Source organism: Schistocerca piceifrons, chromosome 2, assembly GCF_021461385.2.
Source record: "Schistocerca piceifrons isolate TAMUIC-IGC-003096 chromosome 2, iqSchPice1.1, whole genome shotgun sequence".
NCBI lineage: Eukaryota > Metazoa > Arthropoda > Insecta > Orthoptera > Acrididae > Schistocerca > Schistocerca piceifrons.
In genome coordinates, this window is record NC_060139.1 from 577,591,347 (window position 1) to 577,610,831 (window position 19,485).

The 19,485-nt window shown below is 37.5% G+C and overlaps 1 protein-coding gene across 1 annotated transcript in view; it reads left to right on the forward strand.

Annotated features, from left to right (window-relative positions):
• The window catches only part of LOC124777773 (cytoplasmic dynein 2 heavy chain 1), an 829,086-nt gene that overhangs the window by 313,560 nt on the left and 496,041 nt on the right, over positions 1 to 19,485 (forward strand). The window contains exons 26-27 of the mRNA XM_047253283.1: positions 3,380 to 3,592; positions 11,992 to 12,173. Of these exons, the coding sequence (XP_047109239.1) occupies positions 3,380 to 3,592; positions 11,992 to 12,173 (395 nt within the window). The remainder of the gene's footprint in view (positions 1 to 3,379; positions 3,593 to 11,991; positions 12,174 to 19,485) is intronic.

Below are 19,485 nucleotides of genomic sequence, written 5' to 3' on the forward strand. Positions count from 1 at the left end.
ATCCTCCTTGCCATCTTGCATGCAAGAGTGTTCACCATCCTGAAAGAAGCTGCTAACATCTTTAAAAGTAGGCTTACAGGCTTGAAGAAAATGAGTGTAAATTCTGCTTACATACCTGGTTTATGAGAATGTGGAAGTTGTCAGGTTCTACTTAGTAAAGTATCATGATGTTGGAAATATAAAGCTCTATTATGCTTTCGTGTTAAAGTTGCACGAAAAGTATTTTTAATAGCAATCATTCTCCACAGCTAACATTTGAGTGTATATTTCCATGTACAGATTTATAGATGTTTCCTTACATTTGTATAGAGCCTACTGTATCAAGACAAGGGTCTGATTGCTGTACGAATAAGAGCTCTCTTTGATACATGCTATGCAAATGTATCCTATTGCTACATTCCTTTTCAATAATTTTGTTTTGAAAAATAAACAAAGCTTTTGCCAATAGAACAGTGTTAATTGGAGACAGCCTGCATCACTGTGGACTGTTGCAAATGTTTAATACTGTACAGCTTACCAAAAATTGTTAGAATTTCCAATATATAAAAATTTAATACTCAGGCATTGGCTAGTTATTTTATGTCATCATTTTAGGGACTTTTTGAGTTGTATCTTAGTGATATTTTGAGGGTTATTTCTAATCATAATCTGTGCTTCACTTATTCTTGATTAGTTAGCCACCTTTCCAACAATGTTCTTACTTTCTCATGAGAAGAAGTATTGGTAATTTTCAGCTTTGATCAGGTGACTACCATCAATAACCCTTTTTTCACTGTGGATGCATAACATGCCTGGTCTCTTACGGGAATCGGGGACCTTTGAGTAAGTGGTTTATGCTTATGTGACGCTACAACAGGCTGAGAATATGGGCTGCAAGGGTAAGCTTGCTTGGATGGCAAAGGCAGTTAAGATGACTGTTTGCATAAAGATGGAAATTCTGGTTTGAGTCTCACTCCGGCACAAATTTTCACCTGTTACCATTGAGATATTTCAATGCCCAGATGCAGCTAATGTCAATGAATGACACAACTTATAGGCCACTGAACATTGATCAAAATAAAAAACTAAATACAGTGAGTAATAGGTTCAGTGGACACTGAACTGGACGGATAATTTATTGACCAAACCTTACAGCAGTGATGAAGCCTTCCATGCCATGTAGAAGTTATTTAGCATTTCCCATTAACTTCATATTGGCCTTCATCATTGAACCCTAGAAAGGATTTACAAAAATAATTTAGCTGCTTAATTACACTAGTTGGATTCAATGATACCGAAATATCAAATTCCACTTCAGATGCAACTTGGCCACTTTAATTTTACTTATACCCTCGAACAAATTTATTCACATTGTCAGGTGGACTCAAAAATGGGTTACAAATGACCAGAAATTTTACAGCATTGTTTTTTTGTGTATAAATAGATTAATATATTTGCATTCTCTTCCTGGATTTTCAGACTTTCAAGACTAATGACTCCAAGCAATCATTATTTCACACATAGGGGAATGAACAACTTTCTTTATTTGTGTCTGTGATCACTAGCTAGTTAGGTCCTCAGACTACCAGTTTTAGTCAGCAAGATCAACAATGACCAATGTCATGTCCATTTCGAAAACGTGTCCTAATATAATGGAGCCACAGTGGCATCATCAAAAGATATTTTGTGTTTATCTTTTGACAATGCCACAATGGCTCCATTATATTAGGACATGTTTTTTAAACAGATCTGAAAATGGTTATTGCAGACCGAAGCTGGTAGTCTGAGGACCTATCTAGTGAGTGATCATAGATAGACGTAAAGAAGTTTATAGTACATTTTCTTGATCACTGTTCTATTTGCGACCATGTCACAGCTTGTGAAAGAATAAACGTTTCCTGCCTTCTACTAGTGCTCAGTATTGCTTATACAATTATGGAATTTGTTGTTTAGTGACTGGCACCAAGTTTCATGGTATCTTGAAATGTCTTGCTAACGTTTGTGCATACTCTGTGTATTTGGACCCATCTGCCTCTGTGGTTGTAATGGTGCCTAATATTTGTCAAATTGCTTGTCTCAAATCCATCAGGCTCCACATTCCATCAAAAATATCCTCTCACATGTTTCATATGCCTTGAACACACATGACATGGCACTTTTTTGAAGAAAAATTAATTAAGTAATTATTAAGAGAACCCAGTATCTTGTACTTGATGGTGATTGTTCATCAGAGACAGGGGTACCATCAGGAGCACCCCAGGGAAGTGTGATAGGACTACTCTTATTTTCTGTATCGTAAATGATGTGACAGATAGCCATGGGCAGCAATCTGCAGTTGTTTGCTAATGCTGTTGTGTAAGGGAAGGTGTCACAGATGAATAACTGTAGTACTATTCAAGATGCCTCAGACAAAATTTCTAGTTGGCGTAATGAATGGCAGCTAATTCCAAATGTAGAAAAATTTAAGTTTAAGTAGGAAAAACAAACTCGTGTTTTCATATACAGCATTAGTAGCATTTTGCATGCCACAGTCACATTGTTTAAATATCTGAGCATAACATTGCAAAGCAATATGAAATGGAATGAGAATGTGAGGGTTGGGGTAAGGAAGGTGAATGGTTGACTTTGGTTTATTGGTAGAATATTAGTTAAGTGTGGTTCTTCTTTAAAGCAGACTACGTATAGGATGCTAGTGTGACCTATTCTTGAGTGCTGTGTGAGAGTTTGGGATCCCCATTAGGTTGGATTAAAGGAAGATATTGAAGCAATTCAGAGGCATGCTGCTAGATTTGTTACCAGTAGGTTCAAATAACATGCTAGTATTACAGAAATGCTGCTAGAACTCAAATGGGAATCCCTGGAGGGAAGGCGATGCTCTTTTCGAGAAAAATTATTGAGAAAATTTAGAGAACCAGCATTTGAAGCTGACTCAGGATGATTCTACTGTCACCAATGTACATTTCTTGTAAGGACCACACAGATAATATATGAGAAATTAGGCCACATATGGAAGCACTTAGTTGTTTTTCCTTCACTCTGTTTGTGAGTGGAACAGGTAAGGAAAGGAAATGAGTGGTAGTGATATGTGGTATATCCTCCACCACACATTGTACAGCAGCTTGCAGACTATGTATGTAGTTGTAAATGTTCTTTAATTAATGCAAATCTCAAAATTTTTTGTGACCTTCATATTTCACCAGCAGCCATCTGATTCTGTGATGCAGTTTTTATGGTTTAAAAGATATTTGGCTCTGAATTTTGTGTTTTCATTCCAGTATGTACATTCATTCCCATGATCCGACAGTTTCTTCTGCTCAACCAACAAGTATTTGAATACTGTTTGTTACGTCACTGATAAATTTTGCTTTCTTTCTATTACATTTTTTCCTGGTGTTTTCAGAAATGGCTCAGTGATCTTCTGAGTGAGATACAGTCAACATTACAGAGGCTTCTGACTGAATGTTTGTTGGATATACATCAAAATACTTCAGGAGCTGATCCCAACAAATATCCTGCCCAGATTCTATGCCTTGCTGAAAATATACACTTCACAGAGAAATGTGAAAAGGCTATTTCATCAGGAACATTGCCAATGCTGCACAATTCATTAAAGGTTTGTATTTGGGTTCCGTGGATTTACCATGCATGTGATTGCTGTTTTGCTACATTAATGAAGAAGTATTTTATGATCATATATTCTATGTAATCACAAAGTAACGTGCCTGAAAAGTCACTCTTCAGTGTTCTTCTTTGGCACGCCAGTTTAGAAATGTGCAATATTCAGCTAAATGAAAAATCCATATGGCACACGTGTTTATTTATATATAAGAACATATGTACTAGATTGTGTGCTGATTTAAAGTCCTAGATTGACGTATTTTACTGTTCACATTGCTTCTGCATAATCTTTCATTGATTGTATCAGTACCCATTTGTATTGTGATATATTGTAAAATTCCAAACATTTGCAAGTGCCACAGTGATAAACTCAAATTATTATGGTTAATTCTAGGCTTAATCGTGCTCTTTAAAATCTTTGAGAACGGTAGCCCTGTTCTCGTTCAAAACAATCGTTCTCTAATTTCATTGTACCGTTACATGAGAAATAGGTTATCTTGAGATTTTTGGGTGCTTACAAAACTATATTTTTGTAAGTTACTGGTAGGAGTGTTTTGGATTCGTATTTTATTTTGTAGCAAATCAATATTTGTGGTTCACAGTTCTGCCAAAGAATACATCACCCCTGAATTTCATTGTATATCAACACAAATAAATGTTCGTTTTTGGGAATTTTTGGAAGCTGCCATTGTCCTTTGCAGAATCCACGAGCAATTTATAGCAAATTGGCATTTGTGATTTAATTACTGTAGCAGACTTTCTAACTAACATATTGGTTACATCTAGTTTTCCCTTAAAGATGAGTAGCCCCATATATTATCTGCATTTATCAAAAATTAACTCTGTTTTCAAGTCTGCTAACAACTATAATTAACCTCAAAACATTTTAGGAAACTAATAGTTTTTACCATAGGTTTTTGTGTTGTGTTAATAGAAATCTCATTTTGTGAATTTGCTTCAATTCGTATAGGGAATTAGCAACTGTTTGAAACAGACTTAATTTAAAGTTAATTGTTCAGTACCATACACTACATTGCACCAGCCAAAATACAGCCACACTGTGAATGCTGCTTTTGAACACAGGATGAGTTGGTTGATGTTCATAAGTAGCTTGAATCGACCCTACTACTATCAGACAATTGGCAGTTGCTGTGAATTGGTGTGTTGGAAGCACTCCCAAGAGTCGCTCACCTGTGATACCTGTACCGTGGATCCTGTCTCCTCTGCAGAAAGTACAGAATCTGTCATTACTTGTCCATTTAACTGTGATCAACGTCTCAGTGGTAGATCTAGGTGTCCTGTATATGGTGGATGGGGACCAGGAGGGCTCAGGGTGTTGTACCAATCCCCCTAACCAACAGGTTTCGGGTTCTGTCTTTCATTGAAATGGAAAACTGAGCCAGTAAAACTCCCTTCGCCTGTTTTTGGGGAAACCTGTTTTGTCTGGTTTCAGGAGGAGGTAAATGCAAAAGGGTAAGGGTCTATATATCGTCAGCAGTTCAAACGTATGACAAATGATGCTAGCCCTTCAGGAAATGGTCTCATTCAACATGTTGAAGAGGCTATTCCAGCAGCCATTGAAGGAACAGGGTACACCTAGTTGCAGATTGTGGCACATATTGGAACAAATGATGCCTGTCATCTGGGCTCCGAGGTCATTCTTGGGTCATTCATGTGACTGGCAGAGAAGGTTGACCAGCCTTCACATGGAGTTTCAATGGAGCTCACAATTTGCAACATTGTTCCCGAGTTAAGTCGAAGGATTGAGCCAGAGACTTTCAGAGTTCTGTGACAAGCTGGGCTGTGACTTCCTGGACTTGTGCAATAGGGTTGAGAACTGTAGACATTCCCCTAATTGGGCCAGGTGTACACTACATATCAGAGGCTGCTACTCAGTAGCTGACTGTGTATGGAGTGCACATAAGGGTTTCTTAGATTAGGCAACTCTCCATCCAATCCAGATAACGATAGCAGTAGGAAATCCAGAAGCCAGTGTAAGGTCAAAAGAAGTGCCTCCCACAGGTGAGAGTATTAAAATCCTAATGGTAAACTGCCAAAACATTTGCAATAAAATGCGAGAGTTTGAGGTGCTCATGAAAAGCAGCGAAGCTCACATAGTACTAGGTACAGAGAGCTGGTTGAAACCTGAAATGGATAGCAGTGAATTTTTTAGGCAAAATTTAAGTGTATATTGAAAGGATAGGCAAATGGGAAAAGGGGGTGGTGTATTTATCCACCGGGATAGAAACTGAAGCTAAATATGAGATCGTTTGTGCAAGACTCAGTATCAAGGGTGGGTGTAAAATGATAATTGGATCCTTCTGCCACCCACCAGACTCATCTCCTGATGTAACCAAAAACTTAAGAAAAAACCACAGTTCACTTGTACATAAGTTCCCCAATGATATTGTAATAGTCAATGGAGACTTTAATTGTCTAACAGTTAACTGGGAAAACCACAGTTTTGTTAGTGGTGGGTGTGGTAAGATATCCTCTGAAACTTTACTAAATTCTTTTTCTGAAAACCACATAGAACAGATAGTTAGGAAACATACTCATGATGGAAATGATCTAAGGCAACAAATAGACCTGACCTCTTTGGGAATGCCCACTTCGAAACTGGTATTAGTGACCATGACATGGTTGTGACAAGAATGATTACCAAAATACAAAGAGAACGAAAATAATCAGAAAGATATATATGTTCAGTATACTAGATAAAAAATCAGTTGTGTAACATTTCATTGAGGAACTTGAAACTTTCAGCACAAGGCAGGAGATGTAGAGGAACTCTGGCTCGAGTTTAAAAGAATAGTTGAGCATGTGCTGGACAGATATATATAAACAATAGAACAGTTCATGATGGGAGGTAACCTCCATAGTCTACGGTCACTGTAAAGGAACTCCTAAAGAAATGGAGATTACTGCACAATAGGTGTAAAACAAAGTGTAGAGCTATATGCAGTAAAATGCTGAATGAAACATGTTTCGCTGTCAAGAGATCAATGCATGATGCCTTCAATGACTACCACAGTAGAATATTGTCAAGTGACCATTTACAGGGCCCAAAGAAATTCTTGTCATACGTAAAGGCTGTTAACGGCACCAAAGTTATTGTCCAGTCACTAGTGAATAAGACAGGAACTGAAATTGAGGATAGTAACAAAAAAGCTGAAACACTTAACTCTATTTTCAAAAGTTCCTTTACAAAGGATAACCCAGGAGAATTGCTCCAAGTTATCTTCGTACCACTGAAAAGATGAATGAAATAAGTATTCGTGTCAGCAATGATGAGAAACAGTTGAATTCTTTAAAATTGAACAGAGATTTGGGGCCCGATGAAATCCCCGTCAGATTTTATGCTGAATTTGCAGCTGAGTTAGCCCCTTTTCTAACTATTACTTGTCATAGATCCCTCGAGCAAAAAACAGTGCCCAGTTCTTGGAAAAAGGCATAGGTCACACCCATGTACAGAAAGTATAATAGAAGTGATCCACAAAACTACTGCCCAATATCCTTGACACTGATTTGTTGAAGAATCTTAGAGCACATTCTGAGTTAAAACATAATGAGGTACCTTAACAGAATGACCTCCTCAGTGCTAACCAACATGGATTTTAAAAGCATTGATCATTTGAAACCCAATTCGCCCCAACTCATATTTTTATCACATGATATACTGAAAGCTTTGGATCAAGGCAATAAGGTAGATGCTGTATTTCTTGATTTCCAAAAATCATTTGACTCAGTACCATACCTACACTTATTGTCAAAAGTACGATCATATGAGGCATCATGTGAAATTTGTGGTTGGATTGAGGCCTTTTTGTTAGGAAGGATGCAACATGTTATCTCAGATGGATAGTCAACATCAGATGTAGAAATAGCTTTGGGTGTGGCCCAGGGAAGTGTGTTGGGACCCTAGCTGTTCATGTTTTATATTGATGACCTAGCAGACAATATTAATAGTAAAATCAGGATATTTGCAGATGATGCAGTTATCTATAATGAAGTACTATCTGAAAAAAACTTCATAAATATTAAGTCAGTAATTAGTAAGATTTCACAGTGGTGCCAAGATTGGCAACTTGCTTCAAATGTTCAGAAACTTCACATAATGGAAAAAATGTAGTATCCTATGACTATAATATGAATGAGTCATTGTTGAATTTGGCCAACTCATACAAATACCTTGGTGTAACACATTGTAGACCTTGGTGTAACACTTTGTCAGGATATGAAATGGAATGATCACATAGGTTCAGCAGGTGGGCAAAGCAGGTGGTAGACTTCAGTTTATTGGTGGGATACTGGGGAAGTGCAATCAATCTACAAAGGATATTGCTTACAAATCACTTGTGTGACTCATTCTTGAATACTGCTCTAGTGTGTGGGACTCATGCCAGATAGGCCTAACAGGGGATATTGAATGTATACAGGGTAGGGCAGCACAAAAGATCACAGATTTGTTTAATCCCTGAGAGAGGGACACAGAGATACTGAAGGAACTGAACTGGAAGACTCTTGAAGATAGACATAAACTATCCTGAGAAAGTCTATTAACAAAGTTTCAAGAACTGGCTTTAAATGATTACAGTAGGAATATACTACAACCCCTTATGTATCACTCCTAATCCAAGGATATTGAAAATTAGATTAGAATAATTACTGCATACACACAGACATTCAAACAATCATTCTTCCTGCATTCCATACATGAATGGAACAGGAGGAGACACTAATAACTGTACAATGGGATGTACCCTCTGCCATGCACCTCATGGTGGTTTGCAGAATATAGATGTTGATGTAGATGTAAAAGTTTGTATGAATGCAGATCCATGTAACTCTTACAAATGTGTTGTTTGAATGAGCAAATGTATATTCTGTGTTCAGTGAAAGTAATTAAGTTTCTCCCTGTGCCAGTTGAATAGCAGAGAAGATCGAATTTGTTAATCATCTTCGATCTACTGATCACCAGGTACGATTCGAGAAGCTGGTCAATGGGGGGAGGGGGGGGGGATATCACTTAACAAAAGGAGAGTTGGTGTCCTCCACCGACAAATTGGTATAATTTGGTGTTGCTTAAAGTAGTTTTTGGTAACTGTTTTGGAGTTCAGGGTAAAAAAAAACTTTATTAAACATGGAAGATATTATAATCTCACTGCAACGCATCTACAGAATGGGTGTGCCCAGGAAAATAATACGATTTGACTCAGATGTCCGGTGATATGAAGTTTTTGTCTGGAGTCAGCAATTTTAAGTGTTGGTAGGCATAATGGCATTTTTAGCTTATTTGTTTATTGTAAGTGGTACATTAATATACATCCAAAGTATATTAGTAAATAATAAGACACCCATTTTAAGTTAAATAATATTTATTGGTTTATATAGTAAGCTATTTGCTACTCTTATTCTTTTGTTAAAATGTGTTTGAAATACATTGCGACCTGTATTGCTACATAATTATATATAAAAAAAATTGAATCTGTTGAAGTAATATATTCGCTGATTTCTGAAGTCATTTTATCCATTGGGAGTGGGGGGTCTATAGCCCCCATAGCCCCCCACCCCTTGCTGTCACCCCTGCTGATCACTATTCATAACATACTAAATAAACAGATCCACGAACCAAGAGTGAATCAGATGTAAAAGAAACTTTTTATTTTTTTTATTTGAGAATAAAAAATACAAGTGCAGCTCATTTTTCTACATGGCCTCTGCTTTTGAAACACATTTTCCCCAGTGAATTCGCTAACTGTTAATAGCCAGATTCTTAGAGCAATCATATTATTTTATTTGAAATCTCAGATCACTTTTTTTTTTTTTTTTTTTTTTTTTTTTTTTTTTTTTTTTTTGTGTAAACTTGCAAGTAATTAAGATTATGGAGCGAAAACATCTTCAGATCTGTCAAAAACACAACTATGATGAACTAGAAGAACACACAGCACCAGCATATGCAAAATCCCAAGTACCTGTCATCTTACATGAGCTTTAATACTGAGCTGTTCTTATTTGTATCACATCAAAACTGTGGTTAGACATATAACTGCAGAAGTATGTGTCCTATACTGAAAGTGTTCAGTTTTGTACATGAATGGTATTGTATCTTAGGTTTTGAATACACAACTGTTGTATGTTTTTATAGTTTGTTGCTGTCATGATTGTGTCGTATCTGATGATGATCATCGCTGCAGGAATTTAATTATCTGGACTTTAAAACTTATGATCAAAGATTTGAATTAAAATGTTTGGCCCTCTCTGTTCAAATTTTTCCAAACTTTGCTAACTTGCATTATCTGCGTTAGAGAGAAGTCATACCATGTTGTCTCTGTCTGGCCCCAGTAGCTGAGTGGTCATCGTGACGGAATGTCAATCCTACGGTCCCGTGTTCGATTCCCAGGTGGGTTGGAGATTTTCTCCGCTCAGGGAGTGGGTGTTGTGTTGTCCTAATCATCATCATTTCATCCCCATCGACGCGCAGGTCGTCGAAGTGGCGTCAAATTGAAAGACCTGCACCAGGCGAACGGTCTACCCGACGGGAGGCCTTAGCCACATGACATTTCATTTTTTTACCATGTTGTGATGACCATTTTCAGTTGACACTGATAATAGAAAAACATAGAGAATTTATATCCTGTCCTCGTACAAGTGAAGTTGAGGAAAGTCACAGGAAGATAGGTATGATGGTGTTCAAGCATTTTCCAACTGAAATCATCCAATTTTTATTTGGTTATGGCTGCTGTGTGGGGACACATGCTGTGCTGTAGAGGGATCATTTCTTTTATCAGTAAGTTATGTTGTCAATGGCAATATGCCTGTCTAACCTTGTTCAAAATCTAACCATAGTATGCATTGTGTATTGTTCAACATCCATGCAAGAAGTTGATAACAACACTCCACACAAAAAGTGCTATGGCCTTGCCAGATGACAGCAATCACTGGTGAAGACTCTTCCCTCCAGAAATTTAGCCAACAGACAGTTACACACGTACAATTTTTGATCAGTTGTCAGAAGGTATGGTACCCACATGACACACTCTTTTCTAAATCCTAGCTCATCTGTTATAACAGGAAAAGTGCTGTCATTACTTATCCTGACCTCATCTGCAATCTCAGAGACCATGAAACACCTCTCACCTTCAAGAAGTTGTTGAACATCACAAATATTGTCTGCGATGCTGGTGCATGGTGCATGGTCGGTATTCATGGCCTTCATTCTCAACATGCTCATGGCACTCCACAGTTCGCTTGGCAAAAGAAAACACTCAGCCTTGACTTTTCCAGTCAGCCTCCTGAGAATTTCACCTAGTTTAATACCTTTCCTATTGAGAAACTTGATAATAATGTGCTGTGGAATGGAGACAGGTAGCTGTTAGTCAGACAATGCGATAATGTCTAATAACGCTAGTGAATAGCCCCACTCAACTGCATCCTCCACTTCTGACATCGTTGCCGAACACTGACAGGACAGGAACCACCACATCTTGGTGTTTGCATGGAGGGTCAAGAGATTTGCTTGTATCGGATTCATTATTGCAATCATACTATAGTGAAGAGAATCTGAAAAATACTACAGTGACATGAAGTAAACATGACAGCTTGCATTCTTAAGAAACTATTTATCATTGTTTTGTAAGTCCATGACTGTTTTTTAACATTGAACTGTGTCCTTATACTGTTGCCTGTTTCATATAAGTTGATCAATTCTGTGGCACTGGGTGAGTATTTTCCTACAAATGTAGTCTTATTCTCTACCAGAAGGTAAAAGCAATTGTAATGTTACAGCCTAAAGGAAAATATCAGGCAGAAATGTCCTAAGCAAAGGAGGGTCAGTACAAACTAACATGTGCTTAAGAAGATCTTACTTTTAAAACAAACCATGCTAGTAAAACTTGTTTAGTAAGTTCATGAATTTGGAGAATAAGTCTTTGTCGCTTTTGTGTCAGATGTAGTAATTGACATTTTACTAAACTTGTTAATACATAACTACATAATATGTGATGAAGAGCAGTTGCACCATAGGGTGGCAAAAGAAATAATCCCCTGGCCAGTCTCATTTCTTCTGTATTGACTTAGTACTGAAGTACAGGGATTACTCTACTCTTCTTCAGCAGCTAATAAAGATAAGATCTGCATGTATGATGTTTTTAAAATGGAACATGAAAAAGTAATGTTACCTTTCATGATCTTCAGCATAGGGTCAAACATCTTTTTTACTATGTATTTCAGTTCACCGTTAATGTCCCTCAGGTACATGCCTCTCCATGCTCCTCCTTTGTCTCTGCTTGTAGACCCTTTCCCTTCCCATTCTCTTTTTCTCTTCCATTCACTTTATTTCTTCTGTTCTTTACACTTAACTAAACTGCATAACACAATTAAAACTTTGTTCAGTTGCAGCTAAAGTCATACACCACACTTGGACAAGAATTGGTTGATGACAGTGATTCATGTGAACTGGCGCTAAAATTGAAAGCTCTTATGCTTGATACAATAAGAAATATAGATGTTGTGGAGCAACTTATAAATGCAGGGGTGTCCTCTCTGGAAGACTGGTGTTGGCAAAAACAGCTGAGGTAATATTTACTCTTTGATTTTCATTCTGCCAGTATCACAGTTGTCTTATCTATGTTACAGTGCCAAGATATTGTTTAGCATTAAATTATGTGAAAGTAGGTGTTCAACTGATATCCCAGAATTCGGATGCTATACTGCTCTCATTTCCACACTCAGTTACAAATTCTTCGAATTTTTCTTGATCGCTATGGTTTCATAACAAAATTCAGAAAATACTGAGGAAGCAAAGACTGTTGCACTTCTCATTCAAAAGAGAATGCACAGATGATGAGAGGCAAAAGTTAATAGAGATTCGTGTGTCTGTAAAATTATTGATGCATGAAGCATACAACAGCTACCATCATCATACCTGAGCAAAAGACATTGGGGGGATCCCAAGAAAATTCTGGTTCTACATAGAATCGTTAAGCAGTTTGAAGGATTTTTTCCATCAATCATTGACCAGTCTGGTGTGGCAATACAAATAGGAAAGTTGAAGTTTTTAGTTTTGTATTTAAGAAAATGTTCATGCAGGAGGCTTATACAGACATATGCCGTTTGACCATCACACAGATTACTGTAATGAGGACATAGTAATAGGCATCCATGGCATGGAGAAGCAACTGAAAGAGTTGAAAACAAATAAGTCACCACGTCCACAGAATCCCAATACTGTTTTACAAAGAATACTCTATGGCATTGGCCCCTTGGTTAGCTTGAATTTACCATATCTGAATTTCTCTTTCACTCCTACCCTGTTTGTACCTTATCATATTAAAGGTACTTTTCAGGATGAATACTAGGTAGTACATGTGTCTCCTTTTATTTATAATACTTATATTATGAAATATATGTACTTAATTACCCATCAACTTTCAAGTGTCTTAACTTTTTTTAAACCTTGTCCTTCAATAAATTTCATGCAATCTTGCGTGTTTGTGACTTTATTTCCATATCAGAGCACTCCCTTTATGCCACCAGAATACTGTTCCAACTCTTCCGTCTCTACGTTGTTACCATAATTAATGTGTCATGTGCACATGTCTGTCTGTCCTATCCTGTCGGTTTGCTATACGCACCCTTTCCACCATAAAAAGTGTCACAAGTAACATGCAACACCTAATATTCAGTCATAAAATTTGTCTATGTGTCATTGTCACATTGTCACATGTGTGTTGTTTTCCTCGTATACCCTATGAATGCAGGTTGTACTAAGATATGAAGCTTAACGGACTTCTTCTTATACATTTCATGTTAGCAGATATACTTCTCAATATACTTAAGTTTGTGTATAAATGAGTGAAACCCACAGCATTCATAAAAAATACATAAGATATAGACATGGAATGGGTAACAAATTTACATCAGTGTACGAGGTGTGACAATAAAGTAATGAGACTGATGTGAAAAGAAATGTTTCTTACCATTTTAGTCAAATTTAGTGTTGCCTCCTTCAAAGTAGTTCCCTTCTGATTGCACACACTTTTTTCAGCTCTTCTGCCTTTGATGGTAACATTTATGGAACTCATCTTCTGTAATATCCTCCAAGACCCTCATCACAGGTTTTTGAACATGTTGTGTTGTTTGAAAATGGTGTCCCTTGACTGCTATTTTGACTCTTGGAAATAGAAAAAAGTTGCATGGAGCAATATCTGGTGAATAAGGTTGCTGTGGTAGTACTGAAATTTGTTTTGAGGTTAAAAAATGCTGTACTGACAGAGCAGTATGGGATGGCGCATTATTGTGATGCAGAATACAATTATCAGCAAGGTTGGCCCGGACACGAAGAACTCTTTTATGAAGTCTTTCTAAAATTTCTTTGTAGTAATATTGGTTAACTGTTTGTCCAGGAGGCACCCACTCCTTATGAACAACTCCCTTGGAATCAGAGAAGCACACAAGCATGCATTTCACTTTTGACTTTGACATGCGAGCTTTTTTTGGTCTGGGTGATCCTTTGAGCACCATTGCGAACTTTGGCATTTTGTCTCTGGTTCATACTGAAAAAACCAATTTTCATCACCAGTGGTAACACAGCTCAACAATTCTGGATTGATTGCTGTTTGCTCTAACAGATCAGCTGCCACATTTTTCCGTGTTTCTCACTGTTGTGGTGTGAGATTTTTGGGGTTCATTTTTGCACAAATCTTTGTCATACCAAGATCTTCAGTTATTATTAGATGAACCATTTCTCGATTGATGTTCAGATCTTCTGCAATCATTTTCATGGATTATCCGTGATCAGATCGTATGAGTTCATGCACCCTGGCCAAGTTGACATTCATCCGTGAGGTTGATGGTTGTCCACTGCAGTCTTCTTCATCTTCAATATTCATTCTGCCTTCACTAAACATTTTATGCCAATGAAAAACATGAGCTCTTGACATAACCTCCTCTCTAAAAGCCTTCTGAAGCTTACCGTAAGTTGTTGTCATGTTTTCACCCAATTTAACGCAAAAAGAAATGGCATACCGTTGCGCAATATTATGCGGTTCCATTTCCGTGACGAGAGACACAAACACATGTTAACTTATTACAGCACAACTCATAACTGAGCAGTTGGATCGATGTGCTTCTTGGACTAGAAGCAGCTTATAGACCAAGGTCAAAGATATTGTGCCTACGCAACCCTGCAGGGTTGCCATAACTTGCAAAGAAAATCAGTCTCATTACTTTATTGTCACACCTTGTGCATGTAATTCATTTGTAAATGAGGTATAATTTTATGAGTGATTGTGTATACTCTTGTACACCACATACATTCTCTGGTCTGACTTTGGTGTTTCATGTATCTAATTCCAGAATAGATCTAAAAACAAAGATGATGTGACTTACCAAACGAAAGCACTGGCAGGTCGATAGACACACAAACAAACACGAACATGCACACAAAATTCAAGCTTTCGCAACAAACTGTTGCCTCATCAGGAAAGAGGGAAGGAGAGGGAAAGACGAAAGAATGTGGGTTTTAAGGGAGAGGGTAAGGAGTCATTCCAATCCCGGGAGTGGAAAGACTTACCTTAGGGGGAAAAAAGGACGGGTATACACTCGCTCACACACACATGTCCATCCACACATATGCAGACACATATGTGTGGATGGACATGTGTGTGTGTGCGAGTGTATACCCGTCCTTTTTTCCCCCTAAGGTAAGTCTTTCCGCTCCCGGGATTGGAATGACTCCTTACCCTCTCCCTTAAAACCCACATCCTTTCGTCTTTCCCTCTCCTTCCCTCTTTCCTGATGAGGCAACAGTTTGTTGCGAAAGCTTGAATTTTGTGTGTATGTTCGTGTTTGTTTGTGTGTCTATCGACCTGCCAGCTCTTTCGTTTGGTAAGTCACATCATCTTTGTTTTTAGATATATTTTTCCCACGTGGAATGTTTCCCTCTATTATATTAATGCCAGAATAGGATTTATAATGTAATTTTGTAGATCAAAAGTCTGTGCATCAAATGGTGGCAGAAGAACACACATATAAAAAAAGGTTTTATGTATGCAGGCTTTTGAAGAGGAAGGAAGGGTGGTGAAGGAAAAGGACTGGAGAGGTTTAAGAAAATGAATAGAATTCGGAAAAGTCATCCAGAAGCCCAGGTTGGGGAGACTTACCAGATGTCCTTCTCATCCTGTCCAGTGAGTCACCCCTTACCCAGGGTTCTGGGTGACTTTTCTGAATTCTACCCCTTTTCCTAAACCCCTCCAGTCCTTTTCATTTACCCCGCTTCCTTTCCCTTTAACCCTTCTGCCGGAAGAAGAGCCACTGGCTCCAACAGCTTGCATACAAAAAACATTTTCTTACTTGTGTGTTCTCCTGCCACTGCTTGGCGAATAGATTTTTTATCTATACAGTTACATTATACTATCAAAAACTGATTATTTTCGTTGTTACAATCTAGAATAGGATTGTCAGAGACAATATTTTTCAAAAGATTATAGGATCTAAAAAGAGCAAAGAAACTGTTCTACGGAAAATGGACATGAAAATAATAGAACAGTTAACTCGGGGCCTGACAGATGCTCTCACCCAGCCAGGCTTGCGTAGAATGCAGATTCCCCTGAGGACTTAAATCATTTTATCACATCAACATTGTATAGACCTTTATCTTGGCTCGTTGGTGGGATCTACAAGATTTACCACCTTTGCGTGTGGGATACTCACAGTCATGTACGGTCCACTGACATTGAACATTGGACTCTGTACTTCCCTATTAAACTTGTATACCCTCTATTCTGCATGTCTATGTATTTGCTGTTCTACTTTTCTATGTGTGTCTTTCAAATTTTCTGTGGGTCTAGATGGCTACTTAAATAATTTCAGTTACTTTTCTCCCACAAAAGCTCTATTCATGATTTCTATTGTAGGTAATCCAGTAACAGTGTGTGGTTAACTCATTTATTATCACCTGAAATTCAGGAGCCGGTTGTGTCCACATAGTATGTTTTCTCCGAATAGTATGTTCTACATAATAGTCCCAAATCTTTATCACTCTTTCACTTGAGTTGGATCGCGGGGATAGCTTGAGATAGCTACATGTCTCACTCCTTCCCATGTGAGAACCTATTTAAAATTATTACTAATAAATGAAGTGCCATTATCAATTAGCAATCGTCCTGGTTTCCCTATATCCTTAAAATATTCCTGTAGACATTGTATCATGGTGAGCATACTTGCCTGTTTCATTAGATAAAACTCAACATATTTTGACCAACACTGTATAAGCACAAAGATATATACGTGACCCTGCTCTGACGTCAAAAATCAGTCATGTTGTGCTTAGCTACATCATCTTCCTTCACTCTCTGACACAGTTCACAGGAACTCTATAAATTAAAAATATATCTTAAAGAATATTTACTAAAATAGTTTTTACTCCATTAAAGAGCTCATGCAACATAAAATTATTACAAATAAATAATTAGGTTGATCAATTACAAAGTAGACACAATGCATTGTAGTTTGTAATTTACTGCATTTAATCCAAAATCAAAGAGTATTATCAGAGGAGTCTTATGACTCAATTCTTTTGTTTGAAGTGGGCTCTTTCTGCTTTAGGTAATTTAGTGATGAATTGTGTGTGTGTGTGTTATGAATTTCTTATGTCTATCATAGGAAGTCAATATAAGGATGACATCAGTACAAAGACATTAGTCTGTGGATAAGCATCATGAGACCTCCTTAATTTTTCTTGTTATATGCTTGAAATAACAGAATTTGTTCACCTGTTGTATATATTTTTGTATGTCATAATGACTATAGTCTATGTTGATAAACCATATCAGATCTCTCTCTGCTGTTTGTGGGATGCATAACTTCATGGTGACTTACCTTCTTTTGCATTCCAGAATAGAGTACCTTCTTTATATAGCCAGTTGTTTGGAATGCTGTTGTCTTGTTAGTAATCTTATCACTAAAATAACTATGCAGTCTAATATCTTGTTTAATCTTTCTAGTGAGTTCTCTTACTTCTTCATTCATATAACTTAATGATAGGAAGAGCACAGTGCAAATCGTGCCTGAGTCGCTACTTCTCGTCAAGTCGTTAATACCTAAAGGTAGTATAACAAGTACCCTATGGCTCTTATCCCTGTGACTGTCCCTGTTGCAAGACTTGCCCTATACACCCTCCTACCACCACCATTACTAGCCCTGTAACTGGCAAAACATACTATGAAAGGGAGTAACGACACTTCATATACCAGCTGTTTTGTAAACATTGTTCAGCCTTTTGTCATTGGCATGAATACCACCAAATTATCGGTTAGGAGGAATGGGTGTATACTGGCAACATGCAATATTCTGTTGCAGAATATGTTCTACAACATGACAGTTGTAACCTTCTGCCTGTTTCACTACACGTGCTGTCGGAATTCTTCCTCCAGACACAAATTTCTCAGAACTCTGCAGGTGGAAACTAGCGCTACAATATGTCCCTGGCTGTCACCACCCACCTGGCCTTAATTTACGTTATTTACTGTTTAACATTTATTCACAGTAGTTACTCTTTTCTTCACTCTGTTTTAGTTTGCTAGATCTTTCATTGTCATACCTATCTATTTTTCACCGCCCCCTCCCACTTTGTTATGTACAGTGCACTTAGCTTTTAACTCTTACTAAGTCATGCACATTGTTTAAGCAGTAATCTCTGTCTTGGATATTACTCTGTCTTCTACCTTTAGGCTCTCAGGTTTTCAAATCTTGTCCGATGCAGTCCGCAACAATTAGTCATTCCTTCTCATCCCATGCGGTAAGTCTCCCTTGACGTCCGGTTCTGGCTGACTTTCTCAAAATTTATCCTTTTTCCTAGACCTCTCCAGTTCTCTTCCAGAAGCACAGATGGATTAAAAAACTGGATTACATCAGGAATTAGAGTATCAGTAAAAGGAAGCAGGAACTTTTTCTGCAGTCAAAAACTGACAGCAGTCCAGAATTTCTTAGTTATTTCAAAAAATACAAGCTAGTTTTAAAAATGCATCATAAAAGAGGCAAAAATAAGGGAAAACAGCAAATATATTATGATGCCATCCAGTAAAACTAAGTCCATGTGGAAAGCTGTGCAGGATCTTAGGGGGAAGAAGACCACTCAAAAAAATATTGTGATATCACACGACTGCAAGAATGTCACTAACCTTAGGACAGTTGCAAATAGCTTCAATTCTTATTATGCAACTCTTGCTGGAAAATTAGTGAAGGAAAAATTTGGAAAGTCAACTATTACAACATGGAAGGAACCTTCATCTATTGAAATAAATAATATAGCCCTGTTCTTCAGTCCAGTAGGCCCAACAGTGCTCCTAAATACCATTAACTTACTGATTAGTAATTATTCCACTGGTATTGATGATATTCCAGATTATATTATAAAAATAACAGCAAGACATATACTCTCTCCTTTATTAGACATATACAATTCTTCCTTATCATGTGCTGTCTTCCCACAGCAATTGAAAATGGCAAAAGTAATTCCCCTGTATAAAAAAGGTGATCAGCAATGTAGGGGTAACTATAGGCCTGCGTCTCTACTATCAGGGTTTTAGAAAATCATTTAAAAAGTGTTCCTTTCACAACTAAATACATTCTTCGACAAGAATAATATTATTTCTGGATGTCAACGTGGCTTCAGACCACAACGATCAACGTAAACAGCCACTTTCAGTCAGATAAACCATGTCTTAAATGCAGTGGAAAACCACAGAAATATCTCAGGTTTATTCCTGGGCCTAACAAAAGCTTTTTATGTGATTGATCATTGTGTTCCCCTGAGGAAGCTTGAGCAGTATGGTGTAAGAGATGTGCCAAATCAGTGGATTAAGTCATATTTGGAATATCATACTC